Here is a 27,349-nt window from a genome sequence, read left to right as displayed (position 1 = left end):
TGAAGAGAAACTTACTCCCAAGGTACATGGTTGGTAATTACAGCCTCAACTGTGTAGCCTATGATACATGCTCTGTGTACTCTGTTCATAGTTACACAAAACAAGCCCATTCGGAGGCTATGACAGTGATTTACGTTATAAATTAAATAACACACTTGAACACTTGATAGCAAATCACTTAACCATGCTTACTAACTGGACTCGCACTTGCATGTACTCGTCATTCATTATATAAAATGAGTTAGCCATTGCCATTCTTTCTCTATACAACTGCCTTTTCAATATTAAATGTTTCATAATCGACAAATTAATATTTTAACTTACCTCAGTTGCTCTCTCATACGTAATCACCACCAGGTCATGTGATGGCTTTGGGTATGACTCAAGTGTGACTGACTCACTGCCTCCTGCCACCCTATCTCTAGGTGCCAACTCGTTCCTTCCAGAACTATGGGGGCATTCTAGTCAGTGATGCTCTGCGCCGTAGCAAACAGGCACGCTGTGTTGTAACCAATAAGCGCAAGGGGGCAGATTCAATCTGTCAAATGCTGGATCAACATCTGTATCATTACAAGCCTGAAGGCCCTAATCTCATCAGGTTAGATAAACAAAACAAATTATATATATATATATAAAATCAGACTTGCCACCATTAATACGCTTAGGGCTAAATCAGAATTCTCATATATAGGGTGATTTTGCTAAATGGGGATAAACTGCTGGAAATGATCTCTGAATGGATAAGAAGCAATGAGGGTTATATATGGACATATGACTGGAGGTGGGCTACAAGGGGGTCGGGGTACACCCATTTGAATGTTGAAGGAAACAATCTTTTGACAGTGTAGGTCTCAGTGATAGAAAGCAAATGAGAACACATCAGGCAAGTGGGATTCTTCTGTTTGTACTTGTGTTTTAGCTTCACACTCAATGCAAGTGAGCTAGAGTACTATCATGTAGTAGCCACATTGCCGATCATTCCACGGAAGACACACCTTCCAGCAGGGGGAGCCCGGGTCATCCATAGGAAGAGGAGATATGCCTCACCTGTGAGGCGTTGCTGAAGGTTGACTGATCCCACGAGGTGCTCGCCGATAATCACTGCCCACATATTGAGGCTGAACCAGTGCTGATGGTTCACTGCCACCATACCATGGAGATAACACTGGTAGTTATTGTGAAGACTGGTCGTGCCTTCCCTCATAAGCATTGTCTCACATACGAGTAGGAGGGATGATGGAAATCTCAGCATGGTAGTGCACTGTGCGATGAACTAACAACAAAACCATTGCCACAGAGATGATTCCATAGTAATAAAGCTTCTACGTGTTGTGGTATGGACGGTGGCAGTTGTGGAGATTGTTTCATACCTTTGTCTGGCATACCTCATGATTGCGGGCAACTGCTTGGTGCTGATACTGGGGTCACTGTAAAAGGCCTTTTATCTCCACTTTCAAGTGGTGAAACATTACTTGGAATACATTTCAGATTATATGCATGTATGACCTTTTTTTGGTCCTTTATCCTGTGGGGAATTGTTTCTTGCAGTTTGTCCCCATTTAGCGAAATGACCCTGTGTAATGTAACAAAGTACATAAATGATAAATGTCCAAATTTTCCAATATGATTTGTTGGTTTGTTTATTGTCACAAACAGCTAAAATAGATAGTTAACAGAGGCGTGTGTTTTTTCTATTTGAAATTACCATATCATTATATATAAAATTCAAATTTAGTTTTGCAAAGAGGATTGCAGAAAATAGTTTTGTTTTCTTCAAATAGCAATAACGTTATTTTGTTGGAGAGTTTTTAAGAAATGAAAAAAGTTAAATTTATCTGAAAATGAGTTCTCCATAATTTATTTCAGCATTTTACCACTGCATAACTTTATCTTTATTCATTTTCATCTTATTTGTGATTTCTATATTGAGTATTAGTTGTTGTTGAAGTAGCAAGTTGCCAGTCCTCAGTATGGAAGAAAATGTTATTTTTCCCATTTGTCTTTTTCTAGATCGTGGTCAGTCAATTGTTAATCCTATCAATGAAATTAGTACATTTCTTACCTTGACACACTTGTTTTGGGGAATTATAGGGAGGCAGCATAGGCTGGATTTTTGTCTAACATGCCATTTAATGTTACATTGCTGTGTTAAATATCATCAGCAGACTTTTCAACTGGCATTTACTTACTTTGTGTTGCAAGCTGTCAGACATAATAAAAAATTGTTGTTTTTGAACCAGATATTATTTTTATTTTAAAATATATTATCCTGTTCTAATTTCTGGTGTGAGCATATTGCTTTTTGTCATGTTTCAGGTGAACCTAGTGCACTGAACGCATCAAAGCCCCAGTCTGGGGAGGTGCGAGCTACTGAGCAACGTCAGACAACTACATTTGGAATAGGCTTGTTCTGTAAGCAGCCTATTATTAATACTTACTTTAATTAGGAGAGAAGCAGCAGTGAAATGTTTGAGCATTGAGAAACTTGTAGAGGCAAGATATTTTCTGCATAAGTACTACACTTTTGTTTTGACTATGCAAGCATATAATCCTTTTATTTTGTTGCAGAGCTTTAATGATACATTGCAAGTAGAAAGCTAACAAGTATTTTAGAGAACTGCCTTATGGCAACTGTACACATAACTTAAATTGTAAGTGTCTCCACCTTTCAGATCTAAAATATGGCACCAAGTGTGATGACACAGAACTTGGAATCTTGAGTTGGGGTTCAGATCCCAAAGTGACCATTCAGATTCAAGTTTTCTGTGGTTTCCCCAAGTTGATTAATGCATATGCGTAGACAGTTCTTTTGAGATGGACACAGCCAATTGGCTGTTCGGTGCTCAAGTCTGCGCTTGGACTCCACCTATACTGACAGTCACGTAAAAGGACATCAAACCTTAATCTTCCTTCCCCCTACCAACCCTCAGACCCTCCCCCCTTCCACCCCCCTCCCCTCCCCTCTCTCTCAACTGTGACAGTGTCAGGTATTGCTTATTGCACAGACTGAGCTATCCCCAATAACCTTGCCAAACCAGAGCTATTTCTGTATGGCTGCCTTCTGTTGGGACCAAAATAACCTTTCAGCCAGGTTGGGTAAGTGATTGTGTATAAGAAATTCTTGTTAAAGAACTGTCAGAAGTATAATCCTCATTGTGAAAACAGGTAACCATTGTTTGTTCCAAAAATTTTCATAAACCTTGACGGGAAGGATAAAGTTCATAACAAACTTTGAAAGAGAGTGAAAAGTAGCACAAAGACATTGCACGTGATAATACTGTGAGGCAAGAATATTAAGAAGAGGGCTGTTTGTGTGTTGGTATTTAACATATCTCTTCTATCAAACCCTTTTGCAGTATAAGTTGTGTGCCCCACATTAAGTCTTGTAATCTGTGGACATCAACACTATGGCTGTTTAACAGTAGATGTTTGTATATTAGCAAAAAATCTATCACTACTCATGAATGGGGGATGCTGCAATTGCTTGCTTAATTTGTTTGGACTATTGAAATAGTTATCTATTTCTGGAAAAGTTTTGTTCTAGAAGTAAAATTTATTTGTGTGCCGTCCGTACAATAATGATATGTTAATTTTCATTACATTTTTTTATGAGTTCCTCTTGCTCCATGTGTGTGTGGTATTTCCTGGTTGGGTTGAATTCCTTCCCCAGAGTGAAATGGTTTTCAGTAAATAGTGCTCAGATAACTGAAATGGTTGTGGCAAGTGGGAGGAAGACCTGAAGCTCCATGAAGTGTTACTTCCTTTGTATTTCATTACAGAGTACTCTGCAACAGAAATCAGGAATTTCAGAGTTGTCTTGCTGCTGTCTAATTGCTTGTAAATTACAGATGAATTTCATACCACCAGTTTAAGCATTAAAAAAAATACTATTTTATCTCATTGTTTAGTGGTACTTGATACACTTAACATTGCTGCCTGCTTGACCCACACCTTATATTGTGTGATTGCAACAATAAGTGATGCAGGTTTCTTGATAATTTTCCCACTCTGTTAAATTTCTATATCATTAATTGCAACATCCTTTTTGTCCTTCCTTTGTAATACAAGCATTTTTCCCCCTTCTGCACACAATCTTTTTTCTTTCACCTAGTCTGTGTTTCAGAGAGAATATTGTATATCTTTACTTGTCAGTTTCGTCATGCATTATAAATCTGTCGATTTTGTTTATAGCCTCCCCCCCGCCCACACACACACGGGCAAAACTGAGGACTCTGAATACGTTAAAGAACTTCATCTATTGTACGACAAAAACCACACAGGTTACTGAGGTCGTCAAATTTGCAGCATAGTCAGTTATACTACTATAATCATTAGTTCCAAAAATGTCTTTATATGATGAAGGAATAATCCACTCTCCTATATGAATATTTTACATTACAGGTTAGATGTGGCTATGAAACTTTAAAAAAGAATAACCGAGTGGAAAAATACATTTCATTAATTATAAAATGTTCAAATCATACTGTACCTGTTTTTCAATGAGATATCAGTGCAACATCACACTTCATAAATGCAATTCCTCAACAGTTATTGACATTTATTTGACTGATGAGTGCTAAAAAATTTCACACATATAAAAATGTGTAACTAATAGGTGACTCATCAGGTTTATGTATGCAATGTTACTTAACAGTTTTCTGCTGAGTAGTTGCTCTCTACACAGCATCTCACATGAGCAAAGCAGTTGTGACTTTAACCTAATGTTACTTGCACATTAGGTAATTGGGCTCTACATGGCTTTGTTTAAAAGGAATATATCAGTGTAACCATGGAGTCAAGCTGTGCATGTGTGCTTTCATGCCAAGCTGTGATCCTGTAGTCAAATACCCGGTGCATTGGTTAAAATTATGAATTAATAAAATACACAGGAAAATTAAATAAAAGATAAATTAATAAAATGATTCTATTGTAATATCTGTAAGTTATGTAGATGACAGAGAATTGTGTTGAATAATGTTTATCCACCGAAGTACAGCTCAAGTAAATGGAAAGTGGTGCTGCAATGGCCAATTAAAATACAGACAAAAGTAACTTTATCAAATACAATAGTAGCATTGAGAGCATTACGATAATGGTAGCAGAATCCCCAAGCTAAGTAGTCATCTATCACACCTAAAAACTTAAGTCCATTTCATGATGACAGTACATGAAATGCTCAGCTCAAAATAGTTCAGAGTTCTTCAACATGATGATTTAAAAATTAATAGATGTGAGAGAACATGTAGGAACTCATACTCTGTCTACTCTTGATTCCGCAATGCAATCGGAAAAAGTTATTGTGTGGTAGTGGCCATTCATCGTCCAGAATCAATCACCCACTCGATTGAAAAACACACTATATCACCAGCAGGTCTTCCTTCTTAAAGGACAAATTTAAAAGTGTCTGGAATTGCTTACTTGAGCACACCTCCCAAAAAAATCTCTCTACACTTGACTCCATTGATGTTCCGCTACTGCCTGCTTCTCCATTAGCTTGAAGGCCATCCCCACCAAAAATGCTTCATTATTAATTTCTCCAGACATGATTTGACTCAACTTGGCCACTTTCTGCACTAATGTAATACATTATCAACAACATTTAAATAGAGAAATGTTGTAAACATTCAGTCACACTCTGAACGTTTGCAATAATTATGAATAAAGATTAGTTCATAAATAAATATGCTAGTATTCTTGCGCAAGTGTGCTCATATTAAATGACAACAAATTGCCATTAAATATTGTTTAAACAATTATTTATGTCTGCTTGAGAGAAGCATATTTCAGTTATCATTTCAATAGTGGTGTCAGCTAACACACGATTGACCACTTCTTAAATTACAGGTTTTTTTTTTTTTTTTTTTTTTTTTTTTTTTTTTTTTTTTAGTAAATGTAATCAATAGTTAAATAAACATCTGGCAAAAATAGTGACATATGCAAATAAATTCATAAGTATGACAATATTTGAGGTACTTGTGCTGGATTCCTTTGCTTTGTTATTGTGGAGGATACAATGTTCTGACAAACATTTGCATAATGAAAAGAGATCAAAAATGTAATAAATCAAGAAATAAAATTGATACAGACATGTAGCTTCCAGGTACGATAGCTGTAGTGCAATACTATCATCTGAAATAATGTTTGTTGAAATCACATTAAACATTTAAAAGTTTTTAATTCTGAGGTTTATCATGAAAATATTTTATTACTGTAAAATATTAACTTCTGTATTTTTAAAGGTATTGAAAATACTGTTGTGTCAATGGATGCACCTCATTTTTCTGAAATTATGGGTTTATTCAGATTTGATTTATTATGTAACTGTGCCAATGGCCTTGCCACAGTGGTAACACCAGTTCCCGTCTGATCACCAAAGTTAAGCACTGTCAGGCTGAGATAGCACTTGGATGGGTGACCATCCGGTCTGCCGAGTGCTGCTGGCAAGCAGGTTGCATTCAGCCCATGCGAGGTAAACTGAGGAGCTACTTCATTGAGAAGTAACAGCTCCAGTCTCGCAAATGGACATATGACTGGGAGAGCTGTGTGCTGACTACATGCCCCTCCATATCCGCATCCAGTGACGCCTGTGGACTGAGGATGATATGGTGGCCGATTGGTACCATTGGGCCTTCATGACCTGTTCAGGCGGAGTTTAGTTTTTTAGTTCTGTAACTGTTATTGATTGTTGAATTCCTAAGAACTGTAAAAAGCCATCTATCAGCTTGTCTGGCTTTCTTAAGTGATTGACCGTTATCCAAATTCCCTGTACCAGAATTTACCCACATCCTGCCCTTTGCTGACATTTTTGCACCTGGGCTCACCTGGAGCAGTCGCTGCAGCTGGTCAAGCTGCAGTGCTTTGGCTGAGCCGGTCAAGCCCCACCCTGAACCCCAGGTCACTAGCATTCAGCCATACAGACCAGTTCATCTTATACTGGTTCTAGGTGGCCAAACAATTCGGCTACATACACATAACTTAATGGGTGGATGCAGAAGTCTCTGGTATGGAAGACTGAAATCCTTAAAAATTCATTTCTTTTGGAAAAAATGAGGGTGCTTAGTTCATAACTTCCTGTGAATTTCATTCTTCAGATGGCAGTAGATGTCTGGTGTGATAGTTTAACATTTTCAAGGCCAGATAATCAATAACAGCAACACTTGCTGCTAGTTAGTTACCCCATACATCATTGGGTGAAGGTTCAGTTCAGACTGTGCATTGAGGCCTCAGCAGCAACTGACTGTTAAGGAGTAGTGTACCTGGTTTTAATGTCATTTAACAACTCTGCACAAAAGTAACAGAGAGCAAAGACAGACACCAATGGATGTGAAGGGTTGTGTATTTTCCATGGGGCTTATAGTGAACTCAAGAGTTTGTGATGTTGCCAGTTTCTGCAGTGTGATAGGAACTGTGAGAAATGTGTGCCTGATGTAATGACCATTTCCTATGTAATCTGGGAAGGTTTAACTTTCACTGTTGTTTGCTGTTAATCATTGAGTGATGGCTATTGCTGTAATTCACTTTTAAACGATATATCACTGGAGATTGGAATTATTTCGGTATATTTATGTGATATGTCTGCTTCACTGTATTATGTTCAAATGCTCTCCTCATGTTTCTGCCTACCTCTGCTATACTCTATTAACGAAGTCCATCAGAATAATCATATGAAGAAACCTACTTCCATGAGCTGAGAATCAGTAATAAACTACTCCCTGTACCTCAAAGTCTGTATATTATTAGAATAGAAGAAGCAACAAGGAAAACAGTATTCAGTTTCTTCATTATAAGAATTTAGAGAAAAAAAAAAGAAAAAAGGAAAAAAAAACAGCATACAACTTGCTAAGCACTTTTGCAAGTCATGTATTAAATTTTGGGAATGCAGTCACATAAAATTCTTTCTTTCTTTCCTCCCCTCCCTCCTCCTCCTCCTCCTCCTCCTTCTTCTTCTTCTTCTTCTTCTTCTTCTTCTTCTAATATTTCGGCCGTATATATTCTGGTCGTCTTAAGAGTGAGCCGACTTTAGCTACAATACTTTACAGTACTTGTTCCAGTGTTTTAAACCACATGAAATCAGGTTTATATGGCTGAACTCCCGAAATTTAATGGATAAATTATTACACTAAAAAAATATCAAGAACCGCACATAAGCAATTTCTTTGTGCACCAATGCAACCTAACATATAAGTCGACATTCTCTCCAATGGAAATAGTTATGCTTGAATTGCAAAGCACCCTTGTTAAAATAGTAGTAGTGCATGGTGTTTAGATGTAATGCATACAGAAATCTGTGACATTCAGCACAGGGAGCTTGACGAGCCTTTGCTCTGAGAATACTTCAGAAACCGTGGGTCATTTCAGGTCACAAGCAACAGCAATCAAGAGATTTTGCATGGCTAGTTAACCAAAGAAGTCTCAACAGTAAAGAAAATAAAACATCCAATGGAAAAGAATGTATTTGTTGTGATTACATGATAGGAATGTACTTTTGAACAGTTGTCATCTTTCTTGCGTCATAAAGAATAAATGAGACTTGGTAGGTCAATAAATCGAAGAGGCAATATAACAGTACACTCCTGGTCAAGACAAATAAAAGCTGCCTAAATAAGCAAGCTTAGAAGCAAAAAAACTTCTATGAGAATATGACATAACTACTGATCTGCAAACTGCTTTATTTGCAGTAACAGATTGTTACAGCAAGAACAAGAAAGGAAACTGTTGGTGTAACTTGTGTCAAGAACATTGTGAAGGGAGTAAACAATAACTTCGGAGAGACTGCTGCTTTGTTGTTATATTTAATACACCGAAGTCACCAGAATACATTGCAGTGGATCTAATTTGTTAGAATCTCCCATATACATGCCCAGATTAGTGTGCAAAGGGCAGGTGACATTTGGTACAGGCAGTACAGCCACCAATGAAGCAATCCAGATTGGAGCAGAAATTATCATTTCTTCATTAAGAGAAAGGAAATCAAGGTTACTCACAAAATCTAGTATGCTAAGATGAAAAAGAGTAGTTCATTGTTGGCACTCACACTGACAGTTAATAAACGCACTATGACCTGCACCTGTACATGCTACTGTAAATTTGCACTTCTGATTCAACCAACAAATACTGCTAGAATGGACTCAGTAAGAAGGAGACTGCATTGGTAATGAGAATAATGCATCCTCCAAACAGGTAGACTAATAGAATTTTTCTAGTAACACCACCTCACCAATGTCTTCAAATTCAAAGCAGGGGATCAGGAATAATGAGCCTGCTTCAAAGCAGTCAGGCCATGCTACCTTGCTCCTGTCTTATGGAAAGACAGGAAAGAAAGAGAGTTCTCACAAGTGCACCACAAGGTTGGCTCCCATACTGCAGTGGGGCATGAAGAAGTTCAGGAAACATGTGGATGAATTGAAATGTCAAGCAGAGGGAAGACTGTTGTATGTGTGTTTCCAGGAGACAAATTTTAAAGTTTGTGAAGTCATATTCTGTAACTGAACACTCCATGAAAAGGAATGCCACAGCAGGAGAGAGCTAAAGGAAGAATGACGAATTGTGAAATTTATGAATACCTCATCTCGTCTTATGCCTCACCATCAACTTACAGACAGCTGCTGCATCAGTGCATGCGGATCATAGCATGCCCATATGTTCTTTTACCTTACCTGAGCTTATGTTACTTTACTTGATCAACATCAAGAAGCTCAAATTGAATCTAATCATACAGCCACTCAACCATTCCTCCCATATTGTATGGGATTCAGCAACCACTTGCCCTGGGGTTAAGCACAGGGAGCTTGTTTATCATCAGAGACATGTTTATTGGACATAGGCAGATAGGCAGAGCAAACACGTCAGCCATGCCATGGGATCATTCTGTATCAGTGTTCTCTCAACACACACACTCTCTCTCTCTCTCTCTCTCTCTCTCTCTCTCTCTCTCTCTCACTCTCTCACTTTTCATAGATGCTTTGCAACCACCACCTCACCTGAAGACGTCAGCCAAACATAGTAAGTGCAGGATAAAGTAGCCAAAATGCGTGCTCAGGTAGACAAAATCGGATGCTGCGCAGTCAACTTGCTGTCATTGAACATCACAACAATGTCTAGGATGGGTGGGTCATATTAACAACATAAGTGACTACACTGCTCAAGTATCCATTCCACAGTTTTGCTGGACATCTATGAAGGCACCATGCTGCTGGGCAATTAAAAAATGCAGGAAGGTGGCTCTGCGTAAATTTGAGAGCCACCTACAAAGGAGCTTAAGCCTTTTGGATAATGAGGGAAAATATTGTTGAATTATTAACAAGAAAGACAACAGGTTGCAACTTAACTGGTGTGTGTGCGCTTTTACTTTGCATTAGTGTAGATTATCTAGACTAGAAAACAAATTACATCACACAAGAGTGGTGATACACTTCACACACTCACAGTTGAGCAATGCACAGCTCAATTTGAAGTACTGGTTTGATATTTATTTATTTGTCTGTTCGTAGACAGCGTAGACAAGTAACAATTTTAATGTAAAAGTGTTTTAAGTAACAGTGTTTTACATCACATTTAATATTTTACCATGTTATTGCTAGAAATTTCCACAGCACTGTCAGATTGATGTGGTGTGCTTGGGACTGATAAGAAACACTAGACACACTCTATGTTATACAAATCTGATTTTTTTTCGTACACTTTAACAATTTGAGGAACACAAAATATTGAATTTCTATTACCATCTTAGCTTAATAACTAAAGTAATTGATGGGTTTGAACAACATATGGGGATGATGAGATTTACTGTGAGCATTCAGATTCCTTAACACTTTAAACCCACTTATCAGCTACAATTTATGAAGATGCTTCTCGAAAGTATCCTTAGGTAAATGGTGGTAGCTTGTTATATAGCTTGAGTCTTATGTGTATAAAACAGCTTTGCATCTTTCACAGTCTTAAAAATTCTATGTGTAGCTTATTTCTGTTTCTAGTTTTGTGGGAAAGAATAGCTGTTCTGCAAGGTAAAGTATTTATTTATTTGTGGGAAAAGATACGTTTTAAAATAAAGTGAAGGTACAGTCAAGATATGTAGGTCTTCAAAATGCTTTTGACATGATTTTTGGCTTGTAATTCCTGTGACTGCTATTACAGCTTTCTTCTGCCATGGAAACACTGTTTGAGGAGCAGAAGAGTTGCCTTATAGTTTTATTGCATATTGCAGATGAGACAGAAATAAGGCATAGTAATAAGATAGTAGTCGTTGTTCACTGACTAATGTTTTTAATTTGCTTAACAAAAAGGCTACTCTAGATAACTTGGTGCATAACTGTTCAGTGTAGCTTTTCCAGGTCAGTTTTTGATTCAGGTGGATTCCGAGAAGTATTATAGAGTCACACTCATGTACTTTTTCATTTAGCTTGTGCAGGAAGAAGCTCATAGTTTGTCTTGCTATTGCGTAGGATAAGCTGCTTATTGTTGAGCCCTATGGTAAACTTTTCAAGTATTGCTTTTTTTTTTCCACACACCTCCTCCTAGTCATTATCCACCGTAATCAGGGTAGTATCATTGGCTTGTATTGTGGACTTGTGAGGCAAGGAAGTAGGAAAGTCATTCATGTATACCAGAAAAAAGAAGGGTTCAAGCACCGAACCTTGTGGTACACTGTTATAACCTTTAATCACCAATAATTGCGTGGATATTCAAACACACTCACTTAGGAACAATAGCTCGTTACATGATAACAACTCAGTATCTCTTATTCGACTGCCATGCCGTACCATGCGGCCGGCGCCGTTCGTAGCTAGGTGGCGCTCCCGCTCTCAGCCGAGTTGCGGAGCGCCTCTATCGCCGTTTGCGCGTACTGTCGTGGTGGCACTGTTAAATATCATGGCACTGTCACAACACTTTTCCCCCCTTGGGGGGGGGGGGGGGGGGGGAACACAACAACAACTCACTTCCTGGGAGACATGGACAGTGCGGAGACATCCACGCCCTCTTGTGAGACCCCGAGAAGATCCCGCGGAGAGACACAAGAGTATGGTCAAAAATGTCCAGGACGGAAGCCTGTGCGTTGAACGTGCCTCCTGGACGAGATGATGGGTGAAAACTCCGGAGCAGCATCCATAGGTGTCGTGGACCTGGGGGTGTGCTCCAGCGAGATGGGTCCTGGAGAAGGCGGCGTCGCGACTGGGGCCGGTTCCGGCGTACTCGGAAGTGGTAGCGACGTCGGCTGCATCAACACGTACGGTAGATCGGCAGCAGCAACAGGACTGGCTTCTCAGGCTGGTGGAGGCGAAGGAAGGGGCGGTGGCACCGGCGTGGCCACCACTCGTGTGCGCATCTGGTCATAATGGCGAACAACCATGTTGGCGTCCGTACGTATTTCACAAAGCCGGCGGCCGCGAAGAGCCTTGACCACCCCCGGAATCCATTTAGGGCGAGATCCGTACCCTCATGCCCAAACGTCAGCACCCACGGAGTATTTTCCCGCACTAGGGGCCACAGCACAAGGCCTGACAGGGTGAAGCAGGTGCAGTAGAGTGCACGGTTGGTGGCCATGCAAGAGTTCAGTAGGGCTGCGATCACCCAGAGGTGTGAAGCGATAAGAACTCAGAGCATCATCTGTGGAAAAATCACTAAGGAATTTTTTCATCTGGCTTTTGAAAGTGCGGACAAGGCGCTCGACCTCCCCATTCGATTGTGGATGGAAGGGCGGTGCAGTAACATGATGAATCCCTTGTCCAGTACAAAAATCACGGAAGGCCTGCGAAGAGAACTGAGGGCCATTGTCCGTGACGATCATGGATGGAAGACCTTCTAGCGCAAAGATTTTGGACAAAGCCAGCGTCATCGCCACAGTGGTGGGCGACAGACATCGAACAACAAACGGAAACTTCGAGAAGGCGTCAATTAACAGTAGCCAATAAGTACCGAGGAAGGGGCCGGCAAAGTCAGCGTGCACCCGTTCCCATGGCTGCGGCGGATCAGGCCACGGAGAGGGCATAGTACGAGGTGCAGCCAGTTGTTGAGCACACTGACCACACGCAGCAACCATGTGGGCGATGTCCGAATCAATACCGGGCCAATAAACGTGCCTGCGGGCCAGGGACTTAGTCCGAGAAATACCCCAATGGCCTTCATGCAACAGTTTGAGAACATCTTTGCGAAGAGAGGCTGGCACCACGACCCGTGGAGATGCGCCATCCATGGCCAGAAGAACAACACCATCACGAACAGACAGATGAAGGCGCAAGGCATGGTAGTTGCGAATGGGATCCGATGCCCGGCCCTTGGTCCTGTCCGGCCAACCCCGTTGAACAAAACCGATCACCTGACGCAGGACCGGATCCCGTGCAGTAGCCGACGCAACCTGCGAACCTGTAAGTGGAAAACCCTCGACCGCATGACGTTCTTCCTTATGAATGTGGAAACAGAGTAGTTCATCACGATCGCAAACCGGGTCAGGCGATCGCGACAATGCGTCAGCGTTGGCGTGCTGGGCCATGGGGCGATAGTGAATCTCATAGTGAAAACGAGACAAGTATAAGGCCCAACGTTGCAGGCGGTGAGCTGCCTTATCCGGAAGCGACGCCGATGGGCTGAACAGAGAGACCAGCGGCTTGTGGTCGGTGATGAGGTGAAACTTAGAACCATACAAAAAAACGCTGAACTTTTTTAGAGCATAAATGATAGCGAGCGCCTCCTTTTCGATTTGAGAGTAACGCCGTTGCGCATTGTTGAGGGTCTTGGAAGCATAGGCGATGGGTCGTTCCGACCCATCCTCTTACCGATGGGCGAGAACAGCCCCTAGGCCATACTGTGACACGTCAGTAGCCAGAACCAAGTGCTGACCCGGACGGAATGTGCAAGACAAGGCGCCGACTGCAAATGAGCCTTCAGGCGGACAAAAGCCTGCTGCTCACACTCGTCGGACCAACAGAAAGGGACGTTTTTGCGTAACAGTTGATGCAGAGGATGAGCTACCACCGCCACGGATGGAATGAATTTGTGATAATAAGCAATCTTGCCTAGGAACGTCTGAAGTTCTTTGACCATAGACGCCTGGGGTAGAGCGTCAATGGCCGCAACGTGCTGACTTAGAGGACGTATACCCTCACGGGACAAGTGGAAACCAAGATACTCAGTGGAGGGTTGGAAGAACTGTGACTTGTCCAGATTGCACCTCAACCCAGCCAAATGCAAAACCCGAAACAGTGAACGCAAATTGTGAAGGTGCTCCTCAGTGGAGGCCCCCATGACAACACGCAGCCCTGTCATGCTGTACGAAACAACGTGGACAGGAAGGAAGTGCGGAACGAACCTGCTTCTGTGGTTGCTGTTTTCGATGCGAGCGTTGCGGCCCAACGCGACGTTGTTTACGCAAGTGAACCGCCGCCACATCTTCGTTCTCCTGTGAAACAGGCAAATTGTCCGTGTCGATAGTTGACTGTACGGCGCCTACATCACACCACGCGTCTATTTGCGCGCCAGCAGCGTGAGACACTTCGAAGGATTGAGAGATGCTTAGAACTTCCGACAACAACGGGTTTGGCAGTTGTAGGGCACGTTGCCGAACTTCTTTATCAGTAGCAAGCCATAGAATAGCATCCCTAACCATTGAATCAGCATAAGACTCATGATGAGTGTCCGTGACAAACTGACATTTCCTACTCAGACCGTGTAGTTGCGCCACCCAAGCCCGGTAAGATTGATGGGGCTGTTTACGACACTGGTAGAACGCCACGCGGGCGGCAACGACGTGGGTGTTTTTTCGGTAATAGTTAGACAATAAGTCACACATTTCTTGGAAGGACAGAGAGGCAGGTTCCCGCAGAGGGGCTAACTGAGATAGCAGCTGATAGATCTGTGGGGAAATCCAAGATAGAAATAACGATTTACACGTAGGAGCATCGACAACGCCGGAAGCCAAGAAGTGTTGCCGCAAACGCTTCTCATAATCCTCCCAATCTTCAGCGGCCTCGTCGGAAGGAGGGAATGGAGGCGGAGAAGAGGAAGACAGATGATGAGTAAGCGACGTCGACAACGCCTGAATAGCAGCCGTCAGCTGTGTTTGTTGTTCAATGAGCACTTGAATAAGCTGTTCCATGTCTGCCCCATCACGAACACACGAATCCACAACGCAGTGAAAATATCCAACCTCGTCACCAAAAAGTGTTATAACCTTTAATCACCAATAATTGCGTGGATATTCAAACACTCTCACTTAGAAACAATAGCTCATTACATGATAACAACTCAGTATCTGTTATTGGACTGCCGTGCCGTGACATGCGGCCAGCGCCGTTCGTAGCTAGGTGGCGCTCCCGCGCTCAGCCGAGTTGCGGAGCGCCTCTATCGCCGTTTGCGCGTACTGTCGGGGCGGCACTGTTAAATGTCGTGGCACTGTCAGAACATACACCTGTAACAACTTTTAGGGCATTGAGCTGACTGTTATATACCGTAACCACCTGCATTCTGTTAGTCAAGTATGAGCTAATTTGTAAAAGTGTGTTATTCTTGATACCATAGCACTCTAGCTTACGTACGAGTATTTCATGTGACATAGTGTCAAATACTTTACTCAGATGTAGTAGTAAGGCACAACTGAAGGAATTTTTCTGAAAACCTTCAAGAATATCAGTAACAAGAGTTTCTACTGCATTTATTGTAGACAAACCTGGCCTAAATCCAAGGAGCAAAGTGGAAAGTAGATTGTAATCCTCAAAATAGCGGGGAAGTTGTAATTTAATACAACATTCTATTACCTTGGATATTATAGGTATGAGCAATATTGCACTGTAACTTTCAGGTCTGTTTTTATCTCTTTTCTTACAAATTGTGATAACAATAATGGCCTTCAGCACCTGAGAAAATTTTCCAGTCTTAAAAGTATTATTGATCAGAGAGGTAACAGGGGTGACCATAATGTTGTAAAGATGGCATATTAAGTTGCAGACAGGCTCAATTGAAAGACAGTTACACATTGTCTTTTGGCCACAGCCTTCGTCAGAAAAAGAAATGCACGCGTTTCACTTGCTCACTCACTCACTCACTCAAGCAAGCACACATCATGCAGACATGACCACCTGGCAGTCGTGCATGCAAGGTGTATATACCCCAGGACAACTGGGAAATCACAGAAAAACCTGGGAATTTTTTCATCTGGGAAAAACACGGGCATTTTTTAGAAGTCTATTAAATTTTTGTAATTTTGAATCGTAAGAACTGATACTGTAACAAGGAATTTTGCTTTAGCCCGTAACTGCAGAATAATACTGCAACAATAAAACATAAATGAGACAATAACACTCAAATAAAAATTTTGTTGTGGAGAAAACACAGTGCACACACAAGCGTCTGCTAACAGAAAAATGTGTCAAAGGCTTTAGGACAGAGACTGTGCAATATGTTATAACAAAAAACTGCTTTTGATGAACACGACATCGCAAATGTTTACATGAAGACCTAAGTGTCTTTCTCATGAGCCTTGTGTTTACACAACTAAAGGTCGCGGGGAAATATTGTGAATGGTGGTTTGAGGATCTTGCGTTACATGTGAGAATGTGTGAAGAATTTCTTAACTCACAGAATGTTTGATTCTCACTCAAAATTTAACACTGTGAGAACAAGTCACTTAGCAAAATTTCTGGGTTTGAAATTTTTCTGACACATTTGTGTTTGACAAACTTCAAGGTTAGTTTTGCATGTTTGTTTTAGTTCTTTCATAGATTACAAATTATGCAGTGATGACAACAAAAAGTATGATTATCCTTAAAAAAAAAAGTTGTGAAGTAAGTTCTTGAGCATTCTCACACACATTGGCTTTTCTATGGAAAAGTAGAAGTGCTCGGAAGCTACCATGCTGTATTTGGTTAAATTCATATCTATACTTTTGTAATACAAAAATATGCAGTGTACATGTTGCTGTACATCAAAGATCCTTCCAAAACAAGTTTTTTTGCAAAGTTTTGTTTTGTAACGTGCCGCAAAGGTCTACACCGGTCTACAAAATTTTTACCATTCAAAGGATTAATAAGATTTACAGCTCTGAGGGAAAGTATATAGTCACTTACCGTAGAAGAAATGTACTTTCACCTGGGGTATGGCATATTTTCACCCACAAAAAAAATGTATTTTTAACCAGGAAATCCGTGAAAAGCCCGGTGATTTGTTTTACTCATCTGCGCATACATCCTGGTGCGTGAGCCAATCTGAGCTGCCAGAGTTGACAGTCAGGGGTGTGTGTGTGTGTGTGTGTGTGTGTGTGTGTGTGTGTGTGTGTGTGTGTGTGAGGAGTGCTTGCTTATGTGGATGAATGGCATGTGTTTCTATTTCTTTTTCTCGTGAAAGCTGTGGCCAAAAGCTAATGTGTAAGTGTCTTTTAATTGTGCCTGTCTGCAACCTAACGTGTCATCTTTATGGTAAGTAGCAATCTAACTTTTCCTTACATTGTCGATATTCCAACCTGGAGTTTCCATTATTTAAAAATGTTGTTGTGATTAAGATGCCATAGAGATCTTCACTGTAAGAGCTATGTAGGTTTGTGTATAGTTTGGTAGGTAATTCACTGCAAGAGCAATGTAGGTTTGTGTATAGTTTGGTCGGTAACCTATTTCCATTTGAAAGAAAAGTTATTTGAGTCAGATATGTTATGGGAAGTACTTCTAGAAGTTGCATCATTTGTGTGGAGGTAGTAGGAGCTTCACACTTAGTGCTGTTTACAAAGAATTCATTTAGTATTTTTGGCAATATTGGAGTTGCGTGTCTGTTTTTATGGGTCCCAGCTATTGTGTTTATTGCCTTCCAGGCAGCTTTACATTTGTTGCTGGAATTTTCAATGAAATTCTCATTAGCTCTCTTTTTTGCTGTCTGTATTTTGGTCCTGTATTTCTTCCTGGCTTCTTTGAACCTCTGTTTCAATTCTAAGTTACCAGTTTTATCCATTTTATGTAGGGCAACAACAATGTTTCTCTGGTTATGCAGGTCATGTGTGAACCAGTTGTTCTGCTTTTTCTGTTTGGTGCACCATCTATTTTCACCTTTTTAGTTACTTGTGGGCAACAGATTTGAATTAAGTTTGTTAGTATGTTAATAAATAAGCTAAAAGCATTATCATTGTTGTCACAATTATGTAGGCCTACTCCATTCCACTTGAGTCCTGTCATTCCCACAGTACAAGATGTTTTATCGTAATAGGTTTTGAAAAATGGTGACAGTGAGTTTTTATGTGTAATGTCAGTATTAATATCACTGACATATGTTATCTTGTGGTGCCAATATTTTGCCAGCAGATATGTATTTAGAATCTCGATTTGGTCAATAAACTGACTCATATCAGAGACTGTGGTGTGATAAATAGAAATAAGCACCAACTTTGGTTTTGGGCATATTTTTGCAACAATTTTAAAAAGTTGTTTCTTGCAAAGCTGATCAAATTTTTGTGTTATATATTCAGTGTAAAAGTTTTTGCTTATTAAAATATCAACGCCTTCATTTCTGCATTTGCTTTTACAGTGTGAAATTGCTAATTCATATCCTTCTGGGAAATGCAGACTAGTTTCTGAAGGTGTAAGCTGGTGTTCATTTGCACAAAAAACATGGTATAGAGGGCTGGGTGGAAACACCTCTGTGTGAAGACAGGATAGCTGTTGGGAGTCTGTGAAGCATCAATGACACTAGTAAAACATTATTGGAGTTCAGTTATTTATTCACAATGGTTACAAGTCATCGTACCTTCACACCAACCTCGGCTGTTGCTCATTCAGCTGCACATTCTAGCTGACGTTTGTCATGTCAACTTAGTGTTTGTATGCCCAGGAGATTATGTCAGTAGCCCTGGCACCATGGTGGACTGCTGGTAAGCAGGCACAGCCGCTGCCCAGTGTGAAATGGTTCTCGTGCTGGCTGCTGGGGTGTACGAAATCTCACTCTGAATTCTATGACGGCCCTTGATGATCCAATGGTGATATACCTGGTGTTGATGATCTTGTGGTCGGTTGATCTCCTCCTTATCTTTTGTAGATGTCAGCATCTGAAGGTGCCTGAGTGTTGAAGAGGAACATAGAAGCCACCCTTTTGCTGGCTTCCAGAGTGGTGTCCGGTATTGGCAGCCCTCTGGGACGTAGTGTTGTCAGAAGACAGTCAGTTTCACCATCAGTAGATGGTAGACGGTAAGCAGCATGAAGTTCATCAGGTGAAGCCCATCATCTTCAGCACATCTTTAGTTAGTTTGTAGAGGGTGCTGGAGCATCTGGGACATAGATTCACTACAGTTTCGTAATCATGGAATTGAGTACTATTATTGTGAATAATATAGATCCCAATGATTAACTCATGATGAGGCTCGGAGTATTTAAAGGGGGCTAGGATGAGACTATGACGCAAGGCTTGGTTCATAATGACTGAATGTGTCCTTATTCTGCTACATTCACTTAACTGCTGTGTTGGTCCATTGCTATGTGCTGCTCTGAAAGAGATACAGTTTCTTGCTATGTGTCTTATGAGCTAACAAATATGGATGTCTTGCTTTGCTCGGTTTTCTGTCGCAGTCTCATTTCTGCTAAATGAGTACCCTTATTCGGCAGACATTGTTGTCAATCTGACCACCTTGCGACATACTGGCTTTCTTCCTGCTTCTGCCTCTGTTTCTGACATGCCTTGAGTTTGCCTGTGACGATATGAGTGAGTTTTAATAAATTTTTTATTCTAAATTCTGCCCCTTATTATTCTGTGCTGCAACATGTCCCTCCTCTTTGGAAAAAATTGTTAGGGATTTTCCTTTTATTTCACTTATTACTAATTAGTCTATGCCTGCCTTGTATTTTTTATTTTTTTAAAGTTATTCTATAACTGTGTTCTGGGTTGCTTCTCAACCTAAGTCCTGAATCTTAGTTAGCTTAATTAATCTACTTTGTCATTCTGTCTTGGTTGCATACACTATTTACACTTTCCACTTACATTACTTATTACTAGTTTGTATCCATTCCACAGGTATCTGATGGATGGTGGCCTCATTTGAATGAGATATCTTACGCTTTACACAAAAGTAAGTTGCACAAATGAACACTTGAACCAAGATTATGCTTGTCGTTGATACACTGAAAATAATTGTATTTTGTGTATGTTTCTCACGATATTGTATCACGTGTTGCATTATTTGACTGACTGAAATGTGTCCTTTTCTGAAGTTAATAATTCGTCTAGGTATTGTAGCAAAGTGGAAACTAAGGTATTGCTAATAAAAGTTAGGTTCTGTTCAGGTAGTATGTTTGGTGGTTCCTCCGGACAATACAACATTGGTCAGAACACTTTAATCATTGTTGTGTCCATGATGGTAGATGGAAGGTGAAAATGTGTTTCTCCTATTTCATACCTAGTTCCATTAATTAACAATCTATTGCCCTGCAATTCTAGTTTCATTATCCTGGTTGGTTTACAATTTTTATAGCAAGTGATTACTACTGTTTATGGAAGAAATCCATTTATCTCTAATTTTCTGGAATTTTGGCAGTGGATCTAAAACTTTTTTCCTCGCACTCTACTGCTTCCATTATCCCTAAGAACAACTGCATTTTACTTGACGGATTGTTCGTTTGTATAACCCTTGTTGGACAAATAAAAACATTTTGTCTAATACAATCTTTTAAATCTACTGCAGACATAATGACATTAGCATCTCTTTGTCTAGAAAGTAATAATATTTTTTGAGTTTGTATCTGTATCCATTTTGCAGTTGCGATCCATTTAATGGGATAGAGATGAACCTTGTAACACTGGCATTGTGTGTTATATCTACTACTGTGAATTGTATTTTATTAAGTAACCTGGCTTGATCAGTATGCACTCTTACATTACATACATGAATAAATAAAACTATATTCTTACTGGTTATAGGCATGACATGTTGTAGTGCCTCTGGAAAGTCTTTTTGTGCTTCCTGTAATATCATCTAAATTTAATGTGGATTTAATAACATTGCACTCAGTTGTCCATGAGCAGCATGATGGACTGCTTCATGCAAAGTTTCGATCTCATCCTTATGTTGCTAAGGATTGTAACAATGTAGCTGTTACCACTTTCTCATCTGGTGTGCTTAACCAGGTCTTTATTTTCTCTAGATCACTGTTTAAGACAGTCCCAGAGTTCTGCGCATATTGTTCTAATTTTGTTGTTAAGTTCTGTACTGTTTCTGTAACATTGAGTATTCCCTTCTTCATGTTTCCTATGCATGTTGTGTGCCAATCTGTTTTTGCTTTTGTATCCTCTGCTAACTCACTAACTCTTGTACATTGCCATCTGTGCTGTTTAAATTTTTCATCATCCTCTATTCCAAACATTGTTTTTAACAGTTTCCCTCCTGCATCTAACCAACCTTGTTTTTTAGTAATTACCATTCATTGTACCATTTCTGTTAACTGTTGCAACTGAGTCTTCAATTTCTCATATGAGAGTGTTAATCCCAGATACTCATTCTGCATATCCTCCCATAATCCTTCTGTGTCTACTTCTTTTTGTAACACTGTAAACTTAACCTGTAGTCTTTGTACATCATTCCATATTTTCCAAATATTGAATGTAAACACTATTGTCCATCTGTGACTCATTAGCAGAACATCCTTTGTACAGAGGCTGATTCCATATCACACCTCCTCTGCAATAGTATGGGAGTACTAGACTCAGAAAAAGTTTTGCGGATAACATCTTCGTAAGCCATCAGAGAGAAAAGGAAGTACTGTCAACCATTCCCTCCCTTATACAAATACATAAATACAGAACATGTCCAGTAAAGAAAATTAAGACTAACCTAAGTAACTAACAAATACCATATGTGCATTTGCATGAAATTTACGCTATTTCCTAGACCTAAAGGGGTAAGGAACATTGCCTAATGTTCCTTTTTCTTTGGCGATTCTTCTTTTTCTGCAACAGTTGAAGGAATGTGTGACAGTGCATCAGTCTCACCTCTAATCAGTGTGACTCTGCTCACATGGACTACAGAAATTCCAGTTGACAACTGTAATTTTATGTTGACTGATGAGGTTATTTCGATAACTTGGTAAGGTCCATGATATTTCATTAAAAACTTTCTCATTTTGCCCTTTGGGGTATATGGATTAGCTAGTAACACCCACTGTCCTGTTCCGTATTGTGGCAGTTTACTCGTTCATTGCCTAATATGTTCTTGCTTCTCTAAAGCTTTTGTGTTGGCATGCTTTACCCTTTGCCAAATTTCTCTCACCTTCTTCACAAAATTTTTCACTGATTCACCCTGTGGACCCAGTTTGGTTGAATTACATCAAAATGGGACGGCATTTTTTGCCCAGATACTACCTCGTACAGCGAGAGGCCAGTTCCAGTATGAACTTTCGAATTACATGCACTGAGTAACTTCTTAACTGTTTCATTAGGTCCAATACAGAGTTAGTGCCCTGGTCTGTGATGATGGTTTCTGGCATGCCAAATTTCAGTAACCAGTTGTTTACCATGGGCTGCACTAGTCGTTTCTGATCTGGGATGGCTACCATAACCAAATATCATTAGAAATGATCTTACACCGTAAGCACACATTCATTACCTGCCTGTGTTCTATTGAAATGTCCGAAAACATCAAATCCTAGCATAGAAAATGGTTTGTCAGCTTTTGGTTGTTTCTGTAACTGAACTTTCTGATGATTTGAATCTGCTCTTTGCACATGTGGGATGCTGTTTCTTACATATTCTTCTACATCACTGCAATGCGTTCTCCACCAAAATCTTTCAGCTACATGTCTGTCAGCTGTTGTTTTCCCCTCAGTGTGACCTGATAAGACATGGTTGTGTGCTTGATGCATTACTTCCATTGTCAGTAATGCAAGAGCTACAGTGCAAGAACCACACTTAGTAAATCTGCATAGTAAGCCTTCTTGAGTTTCAAACTGAGGTTGCGTTTGAAATAGTTGATACTCACTGTTAGGTGATTGTGCATTTATTCAATCTGTATGGCTTCCACCTACCACTTGTAAAACTGCTATCTTCCTACTTAGGGTCTCTGCAGTCATGTGTTTCACTCCTGGCTTACTTCACAGTTGAACTCACATAATTTTAATGCCTATTTTGTTAATGACTTTATGGACCTTTCAACCCTAACGACCATTTTAAAAGACGAATGGTGTGTAACCATTTTGAATTTCTGACCATACTAACAGCGACAAAAATAAGAGAGTCTGTAAATAACTGCTAACATTTTTTTTTTCAACTGTGAAATAAGTAGTTTGTCTTGTTCAATTGTCTGGAGGCATCTGCTGTGAGATCATCTTTTTCATCAACGTTCTGCCTTAAAATACAGCCCAAAGCATTGTTGGAGGCATCTTATGGAAGTATGAATTCTTGTGCAAAGTCAGAGAATGTTAATGTAGGATCTGATATTAATATTTTCTTGAGCTTGGCACCTGATTCTTGACACTGTTGTTTACTGAAAACAAGCACCTTTTTTAGCAAATTATCTAACAGCTGGGTAATTTCAGGGAATCCCTTCACAAACTTATGATAATAACTGCATAATCCGATAAACAACTGTAATGAAACTTCCTGGCAGATTAAAACTGTGTGCTGGACCGAGACTCGAACTTGGGACTGTCGGTAGAGCCCTTGCCCGTGAAAGGCAAAGATCCCGAGTTCGAGTCTCGGTCCGGCACACAGTTTTAATCTGCCAGGAAGTTTCATATCAGCACACACTCCACTGTAGAGTGAAAATTTCATTCTAGAAACATCCCCCAGGCTGTGGCTAAGCCATGTCTCCGCAATATCCTTTCTTTCAGGAGTGCTAGTTCTGCAAGGTTCGCAGAAGAGCTTCTGTAAAGTTTGGAAGATAGGAGATGAGGAACTGGCGGAATTAAAGCTGTGAGGACGGTCCGTGAGTCGTGCTTGGGTAGCTCTGTCGGTAGAACACTTGCCCGCGAAAGGCAAAGGTCCAGAGTTCGAGTCTCGGTCTGGCACACAGTTTTAAAGTTCCAGGAAGTTTCATATCAGCGCACACGCTGCGGTAGAGTGAAAATTTCATTCTAGAAGCATTCTTTGATATTGGTAACGTCCTGAAAATGCTGTGAAAGCTGTTTTGGTTCTATCTGCAGGAAACACTTTCAGTTGGTGATAACCGTCTCTAACATAAATTGCTGAAAAACATTTATACCTTCCTAGGTTGTCTAATATATCCATTATGTTCAGGATCAGATACACATCTGTTGTTGTTTGTGTGTTCAGGTGATGGTAACCACAACAAAATTGATATTTTCGAGTACCATCAACTGACCTATTTGGTACAATAACAATATAACAATGCGCAGTTCAGTTGGTGACACATTAGGCGTCAGCGTACCATGCAACACCTAAACATTTACAGCCATTGGACTCATTGGAAAGATGTTCAGTTGTGTACTGTGAAAGATTAATTTTTGCATGATGCCTACCCAGGAAGTAAAGTCCATGAATCATGGAATGCAGTTGCCCCACAGTTGGCAACACTTCCATATGATCATGAAACTCTACAGTTCCAGTCCTAAAAACAAGCTGCATTGTCCCCAATTGTCCCCAATAATAACAAATCATTATTTTCCACTCCATGTAAGCTATACCTGGGGGTCCCTAGTGTTCCCCTACCCATGAGGTCTAGACTGATCACAGACACATTTGTACCAATATCGGCTAAAAATGTACGTTGTTTACCATTTACAAAGCTCATCAAACAACAATCCATCTGCACATTAGTGTCTGCAGTATTCCTTGCTGGGAATGTTTTCTGACAGGCAAAACACCCTTTTTATGTTTAACATTTTCCGTTGCTTCTTTCCATTACATAGCTTCCTATTTCCACACTCATTTTCTGATGGACGAAATGCCCACATCTGTAACAGTATGGGCATTGTGCCTTCAAATGCCCTTTCTTCCCACAATGGTAACAATTCTTTCCAGAAACAAAAATTTGCTTATCATTGTGTACTTGGGTAGCAATATCTATTTCCTGTAAATGTGTGCTGTAGCCGAATCCTCTGGGTGTTCTGTTAATACTCTTTGCAAAAACTCTGCCGGAATTCCTAGAAAAAACACATTGAAGGCTCTGTTTTCTGCCTCCTTGAGTATGATGCGATCCGCTTGGACTCCGTGTCATCTCATATATGTGCACATTTACTTTATGGATTCTATCTGAAAAAGTGTCCACAGTCTCATTTGCCTTTTCTGTCACACCACTCAACGTTTCTCTAAAAGACCTAGCACTATTCTGATTACAGTGTCTTTGATGTGAACCTTCCACTAAATTTTGAAATGTATTTGCCCAGCATTTTGTAGTACATCACGTATGTCTTGGCTTCACCCATAAGATGTAAATTGGCCATCTACAGAGAAGTGTCATGTGACCAATTACTCATCCTGGCCCAATACATCATTAATGAACACTGTTATGTCATCTGTTGTTTTGGTGGGGAAGGGTATGATTAGGTTAGCTGCTCAGAGATATACTGAAAACTGGGGCTTTGCTACTGGAGACTTAAATTCATACGAACCGACTGCGACTCTCGCTCAGACCAAAAAGATTCTAATTGAACCATCAATTCGTCATGGCGTAACTTTTGTTGAGCATTTTACTGTAACAACTGCAGCACTTGCTCTGTCGGAGTGATTATGCTATCGCTAATAGTAGTTCACCTAGTGCCTAGCATTTTTGTGTAATTTACCACTAACTTATATTTATTCTGAAAATATGCTTCCAACAGAGCAACATATACCAATTGAGAAAATTACAACTTACAATGTATGAACCTAGACTCAACTACTTCTTTTGCCTATCAGCATCCAAGAGACTCTCAACACTTGTATGCTGCATGACTATTTCTACAAGTAGAACAAGTTACTGATATGAACTTACTGCTTGGTTCACTATGACCTGCTAAATTGCAAATAGTACATCTCACTGGTACTAAATATGTCTTTTTACAATTTCGTATCAATAAAGGTGCTTTTTTGACATAGTGTCCCCATCAGCATGCCTAAAATTTGCCATATCATAACCAAAAAAGGTAAAAAAAAAATCTCTTTTGTACTTAATGCATTGCGGTTACTGCTGCGATGTGACATATGCAGACCAATTCCTCTGAATTCCAGATGTTGGATTCAAACACTTCTGCCAAATCCACTAATGACAGCTACGGAGACCATGCTTCTGGCACCAGTTTACAGAGGACCAAGCAGAGACATCTCTGTGTGGAGTCAGGATAGCTGTTTCAGACCTAGGAAGCATCAACAACATTAGTAAAACATTATTGGAGTTCAGTTATTTGTTCGCACTGTTTACGAGTCATTGTCCATTTGCATCAGCCTCGGCTGTTGCTCATCCAGCTGCACGTTGGATTCTAGCTGACTTCTGTAGAGTCAGCTCAGTGTCTGCATGCCAGGAGAAGACATCAGCAACCCTGGTGACTACATGCAAGCAGACACAGCCAGTGCCCAGTCTGAAGTGGTTCTCTTGCTGGCTGCTGGAGTGTACTCGGTCCCACTCAACACTTGATGACCCACCCAGAATGTTCCTGGTGCAGGTAGTTGGGTGGTCAGAGATCTCCTCCCTACCACTGGTAGCTGTCAGCACCTGAAGGAGTGTTGAACAGGAATGTGGACCCAAAGAGCCCCTGTTGCGGGCTTCCACAGTGAAGTCTGGTATTGGCAGCACTTTGTGATGTGGTGTTGTCAGAAGACAGTTTTTCCATCAGTAGACGGTAGATGGCAACCAGCATGAACTTCATCAGGTGAAGACCATCATCTTGAGTACATTAATGGCTAGTGCATAGAATGTGCTGAACGTCTATGTCATAGATTCACAACAGTATTGTAATAATGAAATCTAGTGCTATTACTGTGAATGTCTTCAATCTCAATGATCAACTCATGACGAGAGCTGGAGTATTTAAAGGGAGCTATCGTGAGGCTATGATGCAAGGCTTGGTTCATAATGACCGAATGTCTCTCTTTATTCTGCTATATTTACTTAACAGGCTGTTAACTACTGCGCCGATCCCTTGCTATGTGCTGTTATGAAATAGACGAAGTTAATGCTAATGAAAGTGCTCATCTCGCATTGCTTGGTTTTTCTGTGTATCCTTACTCGACAGACAGTGTTGTTGATCTGTCCTACTTGTGACATACTGGCTGGCTTCCTTCTTCAGACTCTGTATCTGGTATGACTTGAATTTGCCTGTGGCAATTTGAGCGAGTTTTAATAAAATTGTTCTGTTTTCTACCCCTTACTACACTGTGTGCAACAATAATAGCATGGGTTTGAGTTCAGGATTTAATCTATTTCATCTATTTTGTTTCCGATTGATTGCCCATTTAGATGCATAAG

General features: G+C 40.3%; 1 protein-coding gene across 7 annotated transcripts in view; it reads left to right on the top strand.

The window, feature by feature from the left end:
• LOC126470571 (myb-like protein O) overlaps positions 1-27,349 on the top strand; it is a 102,908-nt gene that overhangs the window by 52,131 nt on the left and 23,428 nt on the right. For 2 of the 7 annotated variants that reach the window (XM_050098522.1, XM_050098523.1), the window contains exons 3-4: positions 2,317-2,412; positions 19,972-20,026. In XM_050098522.1, coding sequence (XP_049954479.1) covers positions 2,317-2,412; positions 19,972-19,979 — 104 coding nt within the window. In that variant the 3' untranslated portion in view covers positions 19,980-20,026. Of the gene's footprint in view, positions 1-2,316; positions 2,494-19,002; positions 19,152-19,971; positions 20,027-27,349 lie in introns of all 7 variants that reach the window. The other 5 variants (XM_050098519.1, XM_050098518.1, XR_007586247.1 and 2 more) reach the window with 4 other exon arrangements.

This window comes from Schistocerca serialis, chromosome 3 (genome assembly GCF_023864345.2).
Source record: "Schistocerca serialis cubense isolate TAMUIC-IGC-003099 chromosome 3, iqSchSeri2.2, whole genome shotgun sequence".
Classification (NCBI taxonomy): Eukaryota; Metazoa; Arthropoda; class Insecta; order Orthoptera; family Acrididae; genus Schistocerca; species Schistocerca serialis.
The sequence above is the reverse complement of the archived record's forward strand: the minus strand, read 5'-3'. Positions and strand labels throughout refer to the sequence as shown.